At 53.6% G+C, this 15,090-nt stretch overlaps 1 protein-coding gene across 3 annotated transcripts in view; it reads left to right on the top strand.

Moving 5' to 3' along the window:
- Positions 1-15,090, top strand: part of FAM222A (family with sequence similarity 222 member A) — a 56,737-nt gene extending 41,647 nt beyond the window's left edge. For all 3 annotated transcript variants that reach the window (XM_001138665.7, XM_016924150.3, XM_054663507.2), the window contains exon 3: positions 12,605-15,090. In XM_001138665.7, the coding sequence (XP_001138665.1) occupies positions 12,605-13,881 (1,277 nt within the window). In that variant the 3' untranslated portion in view covers positions 13,882-15,090. The remainder of the gene's footprint in view (positions 1-12,604) is intronic.

Raw genomic sequence — 15,090 nt, forward strand, 5'->3', positions numbered from 1 at the left:
CCCGAGTTCAAGCGATTCTCCTGCCTCAGCCTCCCAAGTAGCTGGGATTGCAGGCATGCGCCACCATGCCCAGCTAATTTTGTATTTTTAGTACAGACACGGTTTCTCTATGTTGGTCAGGCTGGTCTCGAACCCACGACCTCCGGTGATCAGCCCGCCTCGGCCTCCCAAAGTGCTGGGATTACAGGCATGAGCCACTGCGCCCAGCCTGTAATTCATTTTAAGTTAAGTTTTGTGTACATCATGAGGAAAGGATCTGACTTCATTCTTTTGCATATCGATACCTAGCTGTCCCAACAACATTTGTTGAAGAGACCAATCTTTCTCCTATTGAGTTGTTTTGGTTCCCTTGTGAAAATCAATTGACCATAAATGTAAGGGTTTATTTCTGGATTTTCTATTCCATTGACCTGCATGTCCATCTTTATGCCAGTACCACATTGTCTTGATTCCTGCAGCTTTGTATTAAGTTTTGAAATCAGAAAGCGTAAATGCTCCAACTTTGTCCTCTTCCTTCAAGACTGTTTTGGCTATTCTGAGTCCCATGAAGTTTAGTCTCAGCTTGTCAAGTTCTGCAAAGAAGCCAGCTGAGGTTTTGATAGAGATTTGCATTGGATTTATAGATCAACTTAGGGAATATTGCCATCTTATTATTGTCTTCCAATCCATGAACACAGGGTGTCTTTCCATTTATTTTTCTTTCAACAATGTTTTGTAGTTTACAGATTTTGAGTTTTGCTCTTTTGTTAAATTTATTCCTCAGTCGTCTTTTTGATGCTGTTGTTATTGGAATTTTCTTAATTTTTGGACTCATTGTGAATAAATAGAGTTGATTTTTGTATATTGATCTTGTATCCTGCAACCTTGCTGAACTTCTTTATTCTAATAGTTTTTTAGTGAATTTCTTAGGATATCCTGTATACAAGATAATGTCATCTGTGACTAGAGATGGTTTTACTTCTTTCTAATATGAATGCTTTTTTTTTTTTTTTTTTTTTTTTGTCTAATTGCTCTGGCCAAAACTTTTAGTACAATATTGAATAGGAGTGGAAAGATACTTTGTCTTATTCCTGATTGTAGAGGGAAAGCATTGAGTCTTTTACCATGAAGTATGATGTTAACTATGTAGTTTTCATAGTTTTTTGAGTGTTTTTATCATGAGGGATATTGATTTGGCAAATGCTCTGTGTCTACTGGGATGAAGATGTGGTAGTTGTCCTTCTGTCAATATGGTATTAACATTAATTGATTTTTGGATGTTGAACCAACCTTGCATTCCTGGGATAAGTCCCACTTGGTCATGGTATATAGTCCTTTTTCTAAGTGGCTGGATTTAGTTTGCTAGTATTTTGTTGGTTTTTGCATCTATATTCATAATGGCTCTATGGTCCATAGTTTTTTTGTGTGTAATATCTTTGTCTGGTTTTAGAATTAGGGTAATACTGGCCTTACAGAATTCATCTGGAAGTGTTCTCTCTTTTTTTTATGGAAGAGGTTGTGAATAATTAATTCTTATTTAAATGCTTGGTAGAATTCACCTATGAGGCCATCTAGGTCTGGGCTTTTCATCGTGGGTAGTGTTTTGATTGCTAATTCAATCTCTTTACTTGTTATAGGTCTATTCAGATTTTCAATTTCTCAAGTTAGTCTTGGTAATTGATGTCTTTCTAGGAATTTGTCCATTTCCTCTAAATTATGAAACTCTGACAAAAGAGGCAAATGGCCTTTATGGAGAAGATAAGTTTATTCAGTGGTATTTTTTAAAGACCTAAATAAACTTAGAAATATGTCATGCATATAGACAGAGATTCAAATGGAAGAAATTCAGTCCCTACATCTTGAGCATTTGTGTGTGTGTAACTCAAAAGTTGACTTAATTGATAAAAACAAAGGGACCAAAAATGGCCAAGGCACTTTTGAGAAAGAAGTATCAGGGTTGGGGAAGGGGCTTGTCCTGTTACAGCTTCAAGTTGAGACAGTGGGATCAGCACAAGGACCAGGAGACAAAGCAGGGGTTGCAGATCACTGGGGAGACATATGCCATGCTGGGACAAGTGGTTATCCACAGGGAATAAGTGACAGAGGAGCCCTCCTACCTCACACCATACCCAAAAAGGAATCCCAGGCAGACTAGAAATCTAACTGTGGAAAGCAAAACCATATCATTCTTCAAAGAAAATGATGGAGAATATAATCCCCAGGATAGAAAGGATTTCCAAAATGAGAGAAAAAAAAGACAAGCCACAAATTGAGAGTGGGTGTCTGCAACACTTATAATGGACCAGTGTCCAGAATAGAGAGCCACGGATATGGCTGCAGAAAGACAATGATGGGAACAGGCAGGGAGCCAGGGGTGGGGAGGGGGTGGGACGGGTAGGTGAGTCAGAACAACACGTATATGGCTGGAGACAGACAGGAGTAGGTCTATGTCTGGAGAAGGCGAGAGATGAGGCCGGGCTGAAGGCAAAAGGACAGGCAGCAACATCAGGACAAGACAGGAAACACAGACAAATCTGGGGCCCTGGGTGCAGGCAGAGAGTAAGGTGTGGGCTCCCAAAGACAGAGCCCAGCTAGGGAGTGGGCAAGGGAAACTGAGGCACATGGGAGCATCAAGAAAGTCAGGCTGGAGAGGGATTAAAGTGTCCCCAGCCCCACCAGCAGGGCCACCTTGGCCGCTCCAGGGCTGTGGGGTGTGGAAGGTGCGTGTGGATAAATGTGTGCCCGGAGCACCTGACTGTCTTTGTATGTTGAGGGTGTCCCTGAATGGGCACACATGTGAGCATCTCAGCACACGTATGTAGCTTGTGTGTGTGCACATGTTAGAGAATGAGAGGCAGGGTCCTTTGTACAGGGCCCATTGTTCGCTGCTACCCTCCACTGCCAGTTCTGGCCCAGAAAGAGCTAAAAGGAAGGTGGCCAGCCTTTTCTGAGCACCTGTACCAGGCTGACTGACATGCATTCTGTCATTTCATCTCCATTCCCCTGCCCTCACGGGAAACAGACATCAGGAGAGCTGCAGTCACTTCCCTGAGGTTCCCTGGCTGGTCACTGGGATGTGTGGATTCACACCTGTGGCTGACCTCAGGGGCCCTCAGGCTACCACCCTAGTCATTCGGCTGGGGCAGGGTCCCTGGGACAGCCAGGAAGGTATGGAGCAGCCACTCCTGCCCCTCCCCACACCCCTCCCATAGAGGCTGGAGAACAGCTGTGTCTGCCCTAGCCCAGCCGCTGTCCCTGCCCCCCCTCCTGGGCGACCTCATTAGGGATTCTGCCTCTGCCACCAGCTAATTAGTGTCATGTTAATTGAGCATTCAGGAGGCTGCCACCTCCAAGGGCAGAGTGTGGCAGCAAAGGGGAATGCAGATGTGGAGCTGCTCCCCCTGGCGAGCTGGGGCCAGGCCCTGTGCCAGGGACCCCTTCCATCCTAGAGAAGCCCTGGACACCCCTTGCTCCCCCATTTCAACACAGATAATACCCTGAGCCCTAACAAAGGAGGCAGTAGACAAAGCGTGCAACGGCTTGAGAAAGAAACGACACTGGGTGAACACCTACTGTGTGCTTGCACACCTTTCACTCTCCCCTCTCCTATGGGAAGGCGAGAATTTGCTCCCTTCTACCGTCCAGAAAGCTGAAGTCCACCAAGGGAACCCCTTTCTCCAGGGGCATGCCCAGTGAAGCAGTAGGAACCTAGGACCGCAGGGGGATCCAGGAGGTAGCTCTAGTGCCAGCAGAACCCACCTCCAAGCCTCCTGACTGCCACTCCCAGCTCCTTGGACAGGCGACTTGCCCTCTCCAAGCCTCAGCTGCTTATCTGTCAAATGGGGGCAGCCCCAGAATGCACCCCACAGGATGGTGAGGGCTGAAGAACACACGCCTCTCCCTGGACCCAGCCTGGCCCTGCCTGGCTCACTCTGCGGTAGGTACCTGGGGTCCCATATCACAGGCCCTGTGGTGCAGTGTTGCAGTCCAAGCTCCCCGCTGCTCCATGGTCCCTCTGGCATATCCCCAACCCACTCCGCCTGCCCTGCCCCCTCCTCAGCTTCTGGAAGGCCCACTCTTGTGTCTCCCTATAGCAACATTAAATCCCACTCAAAGGGCTGGTTTTAATTGGCTTAATATACTCGTTAATAACCGCATCTATTTAACACACCTGTAAAAGGCCCATAACATTAACTTAATGGCAGCGGCAGCTCGTCCAGCACTTCCAGCCCAGCCAGCCTTTTAAATTTCCCGACAAGTCTTTAATGGGGGCCGCAGCAGGCAGAGGCAGAGTAGGGGAAGGAGTGGCCCCAGTACACAGTGGGGAGCACCCTGGCTTCTGCACGTTTGAGCCCAGATGCTGCCTGGCGGCTGCCCCTGCAACCTCTCAAAGGCCTGGGAGCGGGATTCTTTGGCCTTGGAGCCGCCATCCATGGGACGCTTTCCAAGCACCTTCGGTGGTGGCAGCTGCAATTATTTAGATGTCAGGGTGGTGAGAAAAAACAGGATCTGCCCTAGAAGGTCTCCAAATCTAGCCCAGGAGAAAAGTAGACCGACAGCTACAGCATGGGGGTCCTACGAGGACACATCAGGGGCTGCCTGGCTGGGGGACACCTTGGCTGAGACCTGAGGGTCAGGAGAGCCAGTGGGCCAGGGGTATGTAGGCAACCCCTCTTACTGCATTTACCCAGCACACAACGCAAGCTGCTACTGTGTACCACGCACCAGTGGGCACCAGTGCATGGTGGAACGCTGGGTGGAGGCCGTCCCTGCCTCATGGACAGCACCCTCACACACACATTTCACCACTTTGGATCAGGTGCTGTGACTCACAGATGAGGCCCTTTGCATAGGGGCGTGGGGCAGGGGAAACACATACAGACCCGGAGAGCAGTCTGTCCAGGTGGTCAGCACGGGGAGGCAGTGCTTCAGTTAGACCCTAAAGGACCAGTGAGGCTCCGGTTATGGAGGGAAGAGGGCACATCAGTGTGAGAGAATGGGCCCGAGCCACAGTACCAACGCTGCCCAGTGACTGAGAGCAGGAGCCAGGGGGATGGAGGACCTGGGCTCAAATCCTGGCTCACAAATCCTCTCTCGGCCACCAGTGGTCTCAAACTGGCAGCCTGTGGGCCACAGCCCGCCCACCTGGTTTGTGGTTGGCCCTGCTGGGTATTTGAACGCTGCTTAAATGTGAACATTCTCTGGTCAGGACACACTCTCCCTGCCCACCTCAGTCCCTGCCATCTGTCCTCTCTAGGCATTTGTTTGTGACCCCCGCTTGACACCCTACTCCTTGAATGTCTGACCTTCTCTTCTGAAGCACGGGGCTGCCACAAGGACTGCGGAAGGGCAAGGCCATGAGGGTTTGGCACAATGCCTGGCCTGGAGTGAACAGTCAACAGAGGGTGGCGTATGAGAGGAAGCTGGGGACGCCGTGTGTGGCTCCAGGGGCCTGCGGGAAGGAGGCCTGGGCCAAGTGGCCAGGGCCTTGAATGCCACCCTCAGCAGCTCAGATTCACACAAGCAGGAGCTCAGTGGAGGGGTTACAGAAAGAGGCAGCTGGGAGCTGGGAGCTTGGAGGCAGTGGAGGGGGCTCCGACGAAGTCATCAACCCCACAACCATGCCCCCACTGAGGGCAGGCACTGAGCTAAGCCGGCTCTTAACACCTCTCACAGAACCTCCCAGGTCAGCAGCAGCATTCACCCATTTCACACAAGGGAAAATGAAAGCTCAGAGAGGGACAGTGGTGTGCCTAAGGCCACACAGCCAGTGTGTGGCAGAGCTGGGACTTGAACCAGATCTGTGGCTCAGAGTCCACGTTCCACCTGCAGCCCCACCCCCAGATGCTGTAAGGCTGCCCCCTCAGGCCTCTGTGCTCTTCCCAGGAGCAGAAGCTGCCTCACCAAGGCGGGTGGCAAGCCAGAAGGGTCCACGGGAGTACGAGGAGCTTTGATGCAGCTGCCAAGGGCACTACCCCAGGCTCCAGGCAGGACCCGAGGAGGACAGGGAGCTGTGCGCCCCTCCCCGCATCCTAAATCAATACTCAGTCACTGGCTGCTGGCAATTATAGAAAAGCACAGAGGAGTAAAATCCCCCTGCCATCCCATAACCCAGGCCCTCTTCCCCAGGCAGGCTGCTGTCAGCATTTGGGGCTTGTTCCTTCACACCTTGGTTCTATCTCCTTCCAGAGAGAAGGAGAGAGCCTGCGAGGGTGTAGTAAGTTACAGGCATGTGGGAGCCGCCTGTTTCCATGTGCCTCCCCGTCCATATCCCCCACATCTCCAGGCCTCTCGAACCTCATGTTTAGGGCCCAGCAAGTCCCATTGCTTCTGAGGGCCCCTGGGTGTGGGTACTCTGCCTGGAGCCGGCAGTTGGGCAGCTCCCAGGGCTTCCTTTGGCCCCTTTCCAGCCAGCAGCCTGGGGGGTCGTAGGAAGACCTGAGTCAGATCTCTCCTCTCGGCTCAGAACCTTCCAACGCGGAGGAAACCCCCGGGTCCTGGCAGTGGCCCTGAAGCCTGCCAGTTTGCAGTGCACTCCCGCCTCTCCAGCCTGTCTTCCCCACCCACCCTCACCCTGCAACAACTGCTCCTACAGCTGTGCCAGGTCCCATGCATTCACCAACCCCCCAAGACTACCTTCCATCAACCATCCACATGGCTCCTTTGCCCACCTCCCTCCAATCTGTACTCCAAAGCCACATTATCAGAGGAGGCTTCTTTGCTGACCACCCTGTCCAAGCTAGGTGCCCCTGCATCTTGCCACTCATAGTCCCATGCCCTGCTGTTCTGGTTACTGTAGCTGTGTAGTAACCCAAAACCAGCAGTGCCAAACAGCCAGTCATGCTCGGGAATAGGGGCCGGGCACAGTGGGGAGGGTGCAGCTGCCCTGTGATGTCCTAGTGATGGTAGGGGCCATGGAAATCTTCTGAAGACCTGCATGCTCACATGTTAGGCCTCAGCTTCGTCAGAATGCAGTGGCCAGGTTCCAAGGATGGAGGTCCCAAGAGAACATATTCCAGGTGGAAGGCACATTGCCTCTTACAACCCAGCCATGAGAGTCACACGGCGCCACTTCCATGGCATCCTATTTATTTGATAGAATGGAGTCACGAAGCCACAGGCCCCCTCCCCACCATCCTTGCCACTGCTGAAAAGCTTGCCCCAGCCCGCTGGCTCACCCACTTCCTTCATGTAAGACCTTTTCCTGTCATTACATTTACCAAAATGGGACTGTGCAATTGCACTAAACACTCGCAGCTGGGCCCACTTTCAAGGGAGAGTCTAGAGCCTTCACCAAGCTGGGGTCAGGGCCCCAAGTAGTCTGGGACCCCAAGCCACCTCCATTGCTACTCTGGTGGAACAGGTTGGGTTTGAGGCACCCATGGGTGAGCTCAGGAAAGTCCTTCAGGGAAAAAGATGTAAAGGAGGAGCTGCAAACCCATTGGCTTTCAGGGGCCACCGGAGCACTGTGGCCAGGCCAGACTTCAGACAGGGACTCCAGTGACCTGGAGGCTCATGCCCCACCTGAAGGCACTCACATTCAAAGCACATTGAAGCACTGAGCAGCTCCCCCAAGCCCATCTCTAAGAGGGACTGGGGCTCAGGGCCACCAGCTGGAGGTTGCTAGGTGCCAGGCAGAAGCCCAGGGCAGGTGTGAGAGCTGCCTCCCTGGGTGGCCTCCCTGCCTCCTTGAGCCCCTAGGCTGACTCTGTGGTCCCTTCTCAGGACTGTCCTCCTCCTGATTCTAGGGAAGAGGAGGGCCTCATGAAGCCCCTGGCTTTGCCCCGCCTCAAGGTGGAGGTAGGGTGAAGACAGCCTGGAAAGCAGACAGACTGGGCCTGAATCTCAGCTCCACCCTTTGCTGATTGCATGCTTTTGGGAGACTCTGAGCTTCCACTTCCTGCTCTGTACAGCGGGAACTGCATGAGTCACCTACTGCCGTGTGACAAGTAAAACTCAGTGGCTTAAGGCAGCAACAGTCATTTAATATTTCTCATGGTTTCTGTGGCTTAGGAAGTTGGGAGCAGCTTGGCTAAGTGGTTCTGCTCAGGGTCTGTCATGAGGTTGCAGTCAGGATATTGGCCAGGGCTGCACTCTCATCCAAAGGCCTGACTGGGGCTGGAGTATCTGCTTCCAAGAAGTCTCACATGGTCTTCTTGGCTGAAGGCTGCAGTTCATGGCCACATGGGCCTCTTTCTCCATGGGCTGCTTCAGTGTCCTGACACAACAGTGGCTTCCCCCAGAGCAAGTGGTCTGAGAGAGCGAGTGAGGAGGAAGCCACAACTACTTTTATGACTGAGCCCTGGAAGCCATATTCTTTCACTTCCAGAGTATCATACTAGTTATACAGGTCAGTCCTGTTTGGTGTGGGTCCCAGGGACTGGACAAGGGCATGAATACCAGGAGGTATAAAAATCATTGGAGTGAGTGGCAGATCATGGAGGCCAGCTGCCAAATGTCCTAACTTGTCTGTTTCCTCATCAGTAAAACAGGGACCATCTCCCACCTCTAGGTTGTTGGGGCCTCCAAACGAGAGTCATCAAGAAAAGACATGGAGGCTGGGTGCCGTGGCATCTCAAAGTGCTGACCTGTAATCCCAGCACTTTGAGACACCAAGGTGGGAGGGTCACTTGAGCCCACGAGTTCGAGACCAGCCTGGGCAACATAGTGAGACCCCATCTCTACAAAAAATACAAAAATTAGCCAGGTGTAGTGGCACACCCTTGTAGTTCCAGCTACTTGGGAGACTGAGGCAGGAGGATCACTTGAGCCTGGGAGGTTGAGGCTGCAGTGAGCTACGACTGTGCCACTGCATTCTACCCTGAGTAAGACCCTGTCTTAAAAAAAAAAAAAAGAAAAAAAAAGCCATGGCCCTGGAGCCTAGCACATACTAGACGCTCACCAAAATGAGCTTCTGTATTATGGCACTTTCTGTGGAATGGCAGAGGGACCAGGTCACCCTCAATGAGCCCTGTTGACCACATGGGGGCAAAATGCCCCTTCTTTCAGTGAATGGGGACTAGGAACAGGCACTCCTTTTTTTTCTTCTTCTTCTTAAGGTTTTAAACACCTAATTTATTCCATCCATTAGATAGATTTTGTAGATTTAATCATTTTCACAGTTGGTGGCTCATTGGATACTCAAGATAAACTCCAAATGAAAGTATAATGGTGAGGACAAATGAGTTTTCACACCACAATGGCAGAAACTTGCTTGGGAAGAGAGTTTAAGAGGAACAAAAATACATACAGATATAATTTTTTTTCCCCCGGCAGCTGCTTTTGCTGACTCCAGTAGGTTACCACAGTTAATTTCACCAGTTTTGTTCATCTGTAAAATTGCATAAAAGTGACATTTTTGTGCTCATTATAGCAACTGCTGATTTATGGCTGGTAAATGAAGAGCTGGTCCCTTTTTTGCGGGACTCTCCGAGTGGCGCTAAGTGCCCATGAAATTGCTTGTATAATGTAGTTTAAATCCAATCTCGGAGAAAGATTCCCCCGTTGGCCAAAGTGACATTTCCATTCTCCACACTGAGTTTATTTTAGGCCACTTAGGAGGAGGCTGCCCCGGGCAGAGTCGGGATGGGGGTCCATGGCTGGGTCCACTTGCCCAGCCCCAGTGAGGCCAGATGAACGGAGAGCCACCTACTTCTTCACTCCCTGCTGCCCTGGCCAGGTCAGACCACACCCTTCACCCCAGGGCAGAGGCAAATAAGTCCACCAAAGCTCATTTGCCTAGGCTCATAGGCCTGCCCATGCCTTACCCTGCTTAAAACCTCCTATGGCTGCCCAGTGCCCCACATTGGGGCCTCTCCCCCCTTGGCCCTGCTGACAGTTGGGACTGGACCCTTTTCTGTGGCAGAGCTGTCCTGTGCATTGTAGGATGTTTAGTGGCATCCCAGGCCATGACCCACCCGATGCCAGTAGCACCTCTACCCCTAGCTGTGACAGCCAAACATGTCTCTACACACAGCCAGAGTGCTCCGTGCAGTGAGAGCCGCTTTCCTGCAGCGAAGAGGCCCTCCCGGCCGGCCACCTCTCTTGGGCTTCTCTCTGCAAGCCTGCCCCAGTGCCTCTCTCCTCCCGAGTCATTTGCAGTTCCCACCCTGACTACTTCTCTGCCTCAGGGCCTTTGCCTGGGCTGTTTACTCTGCCTGAAATCTGTTTCTCCCTCCCTTTTCACCTCTTCTACCAGTGGCCCAGGACTTAACCAGGATACAGTTCCTTTTGAGAAGCTGTCTCTGGACCCCCATGTCCCGCCACCACCTGTTCTTCTCCATCCCATTTCACTTGGATTGGTTGTGAGCCCACGAGGTGTCAGGGACGATGCTTTAGAAGGCCAGCGGCCTTCTGATCAGTGGGGAGGTAGCAGGGTCTGCACTCTATCCCCAGCTGCGATGCCAGTCCCACCTGTGCCTGTCGGAAGGGTGGCATGAGTCCCCTGCCCCTTTTATGGGAGGGCCCTTCCTCTGGGCAGATGGGGAAGGTATTAATACTCACGCTCACAGAACACCAGCTTTTGTTAACGCCATCTACCACACATGACCCGTCAAACCCTCCCAGCCATCTTGGGAAGTAGTATTAGCAGTAGCATCACCCCATTTTACAGATGAGGAAGCAGAGGCCGAGTGGTGAAGCTCCTCTCCCAAGCTCCCCTGAAAGTAATGAGCTCCAAGCACCTATCATGTACCTCACCCCCTACTGAGCCCCCTGGTGCCTCCATTCCTTGAGGCCACCTTGGAGACCTGGCATGATCATGACCCCCATTCTACAGGTGGGAAAACAGGCTCAGCTGGGAAAACTACATGCCCAGGACCATTCCATCCGCCTCATGGAACTCCACCACCACCACTCTCCACGCCCCCTCAGCCCCGGGAAAGCCGTGGGCTGCCCTTGGGAATGTCTCAGGACCAGGGAGGGGCTATGGATGGGGGCAGGAGTCTGCCCGCCATGGCCCTCCTTCTCCATGGCAGGGCCAGTTGTGTCCACTTATAGTGGGGACAGTCAGCCTGTAGCACAGAGCGTACCCTTCAGCCCCATGTAGGCGGCTCACCAAAAAGGCAGCAGCAGCCATGCTGGCCTTACAGGTGAACAGTAGACTCAAGGAGGGGCCAGGAAGCAAGAGGCAGCAGCTCGCCCTGGCGCTAAGCCCCATCTGCCGTGTTCACATAGTAGCACACTTAACCAGCCCATGAGGTGGGCAGGGGGTCATCATCCCGTTTCACAGGTGAGGAAGGAAGGCATAGGGAGGATAAATGGGTTAGAAGGAAGGAATGTCCCCCAGAGTGGTGACAGAATGAAAGATGACACCAAGCACTGGCAGGTTGTGGGGCCACTGGAACTCCTGTGCTCTGCGGGTGGGAGTGTAGCCTGGCGTGGTCTCACGGATAAACGGTCAGGCATTTTCTCCCGAAGCCGGGCAGGGGCATCTCCCCTGTGACCTAGAAATTCCATTCCTGGGTATATTTCCAACAGAACTCTGCATGCACTAGGGGCCGTGGCACTGTATTTATTTACTTTTATTTTTTTGAGACAAGGTCTTGCTCTACCGGCCAGGCTGGAATGCAATGGCACAGTCACAGCTCACTGCAGCCTCCAACTCCTGGGCTCAGGTGATCCTCCCACCTCAGCCTCCAAAGTAGCTAGGACTACAGGCATGCATCATAATGCTTGGCTTTTTTTGTTGTTTTTTTTTTTCCTCATAAAAACAAGGTCTTGCTGTGTCACCCAGTCTGATCTTGAACTCCTGGGCTCAAGCAATCCTTCCACTTCAGCTTCCCAAAGTGCTGGGATTACAGGTGTGAGCCACCTCACCCAGCTAGAAACAACCCAAATGCCATCAAGAATAGAAAGGATGGGCCAGGTGCAGTGGCTTATGCCTGTAATCCCAGCACTTTGGGAGGCTGAGGCAGGAGGATCACTTGAGCTCAGGAGTTTAAGACTGGCCTGGCCAACATGGCGCAACCCCGTCTCTGCAAAAAATACAAAAATTAGCCAGGCATGGTAGCGCATGCCTAGGATCACTTGAGCCTAGGAGGTCGAGGCTGTAGTGAGCCATGACTGCACCACTGCACTCCAGCCTGGGTGACAGAGCAAGACCCTGTCTCTAACAGAACAGAAACGATGAATAGATTGCGGCATAGTCACGCAACAAATACCATACAGCAATGAGACAGACCAGACTACTCCCCACACAGCCACCTGGATGACTCTCACATAGTATGAAGTGACAGAAGCCAGGTGCAAATGAGTACATACTGTAGAATCCATCTTACCACATACACAAACCAGGCACAACCAGTCCATGTTAGAAGTCAGAATAGTGGTTAGCGTGGTGTGGTTAGAGACTGGGAGGGGCCCAGGGACCCTACAGGGGATTAGCAATGTCCTGTCTCCTGGCCTGGGTACCATAAAACAGGTGTGTTCCTTTTGTGAAAGTCCATCAAGCTTATGATGCAGGCAGTTCCCTGCACTTTACACTGAAATTCGAAGTTTAAAAATGTAGAAGGAATAAGGAGTAAAATGAATGGGAAATGAGTGGAGGGGGCGGGACTCGTGAGCCCTGTGGGGAGAGGTTGGCATGGCCTCCTGATGGGCCCTCACACCTGCTTTCCTCCCACAGGCGAGGCGGTGGCCAGCGCCATGCATTCCTCCCGCTACCCGAGCCCAGCAGAACTGGACGCCTATGCCGAGAAGGTGGCCAACAGCCCGCTGTCCATCAAGATCTTCCCCACCAACATCCGTGTGCCCCAGCACAAGCACCTCAGCCGCACAGTCAATGGCTATGACACCAGTGGCCAGCGCTACAGCCCCTACCCGCAGCACACCGCTGGCTACCAGGGCCTTCTGGCCATTGTCAAGGCCGCGGTTTCCTCCTCCAGCACGGCCGCACCAGCTGGGCCCGCCAAAAGTGTGCTCAAGAGCGCCGAGGGCAAGCGGACCAAGCTGTCACCGGCCGCTGTGCAGGTGGGCGTTGCGCCCTACCCAGTGCCCAGCACTCTGGGGCCCTTGGCCTACCCCAAGCCACCTGAGGCGCCTGCTCCACCACCCGGCCTGCCCGCAGCCGCCACTGCCGCCTCCGTCATCCCCCTGCCGGGCCGGGGCCTGCCCCTGCCACCTTCCAACCTGCCCTCCATCCACAGTCTCCTGTACCAGCTCAACCAGCAGTGCCAGGCCCCGGGCGCCGCACCCCCTGCCTGCCAGGGCGTGGCTGTTCCCCATCCCAGCCCTGCCAAGCACGGCCCAGTGCCCAGCTTCCCCAGCATGGCCTACTCGGCTGCAGCCGGTCTGCCCGACTGCCGGAAAGGCACTGAGCTGGGCCAGGGAGCCACCCAAGCCTTGACGTTGGCTGGGGCCGCCAAGCCTGCAGGGTACGCAGACAGCGGCCTGGATTACCTGCTGTGGCCGCAGAAACCGCCCCCACCGCCGCCCCAGCCACTGCGTGCCTACAGTGGGAGCACGGTGGCCAGCAAGTCCCCTGAGGCTTGCGGGGGCCGGGCATACGAGCGGGCCAGCGGGTCACCCCTCAACTGTGGCGTGGGGCTGCCCACCAGCTTCACCGTGGGCCAGTACTTTGCGGCCCCCTGGAACAGTGTGCTGGTGACACCCACCAGCGACTGCTACAACCCGGCGGCGGCGGTGGCGGTCACGGAGCTGGGGCCGGGGGCAGCCCGGGAGCTGGCTGGGCCCCCTGCAGATGCCCTCTCGGGCCTGCCCAGCAAGAGTGTGTGCAACACATCGGTGCTGAGCAGCAGCCTGCAGTCACTGGAGTATCTCATCAACGACATCCGGCCGCCCTGCATCAAGGAGCAGATGCTGGGCAAGGGCTATGAGACGGTGGCCGTGCCCCGGCTACTCGACCACCAGCATGCCCACATCCGCCTACCCGTCTACAGATAAGGCCTGCCCTGCGGACATACGGACATGCGGACAGGGCGCAGAGCCGGGAGGCAGGCCGCAGAACAGGGTGGGTGGCTCGCAGGGGCGCTCAGCCCCACCCTGTGCCTGCTGATGCCCACAGGGGAGCCAGGCTGGCTGCCGCCTCGCTGTGGCCGGATGGAGGGTGGCAGGGCAACCTCACATACCAAGGCCCCTCCCCACCATCGGTTGCCCCAGGACACAGTGAGGGCCTGGGGGCAGCCACTGACGTCCATGCCTTCCTTTATCTAAGCTGGCAGAGGCAGGGAGAGAGAAACCACTCAAAAACAGGAATGGGCCTCCTGGGACAGGGGCCCAAGCCAAGGTGGGGTGCAGGAGGAAATAGGTGCACCAGAGTCAGGGTGGGGGCAGAGCAGCCCCCCCAGGGGTCAGGCAGCTGTGTCTCCCCACACTGGCTCCCCAGTATTCTGGAAAAGGGTACAGGAGGCCGATAGGAAGTCACTGGGCCCAAAGTGTCTCCCCACCAGCCAGGTGAAGACCACTCTGACAGAGGCTCCAGGGACTATACCAGTCTCCCTGTTCCTCCTTCCCCTACCCCCACCATTCCTTCCTAACACAGAGTTGCACCCCCATCCCCATTCTCCAAACCCTGGACTACCATATTCCCCCTTCCCTCCAATACATCTTATAGGGCTGCTGGGTACAGTTGTTCAGGCTGTGCACTGCACAAGGGCACCTTGTCCAAGGAGACACCACTTTCACCCAAACTTGTATATTTATTACAATTTTCTGCATCTTGAGGAAGGGGCATCATTTTCCTGTTCGCACAAAGGCACCACAGGGGCTAACAGTGGGCCTGCAATCTTAGATCCCATCCTTGCCTTCTTCGAGGGATCTCTTGGGACCCTCCTGGTTTTAACTGGAAGGCCCAGACCAACTCCTTTCCTGCAAACCACCCTCCAAGGCCTGTCCCACACGATCAAGGCAGGGAAAGATAGGCAGGAGTCCCCTCACGAAGTCCTCAAGCCCTGGCCCCTCTGGCGCTCTGGAAGCGGTACTGTATCTCTCTCCGAGGCCTGGTCAAGCACTAAGTGCATTTACAAATCTCTGAGAATGTTTTTTTTATACTAAAATTGACCATTATATTCTACTGTGAGAAGTGCAGTCTGCACTATATTGTTTTAAAAACGAAGAGAAAGAAAAAAAAAGGAAAACACAGATGGTGTCTCA

This window comes from Pan troglodytes, chromosome 10 (assembly GCF_028858775.2).
Source record: "Pan troglodytes isolate AG18354 chromosome 10, NHGRI_mPanTro3-v2.0_pri, whole genome shotgun sequence".
Lineage (NCBI taxonomy): Eukaryota > Metazoa > Chordata > Mammalia > Primates > Hominidae > Pan > Pan troglodytes.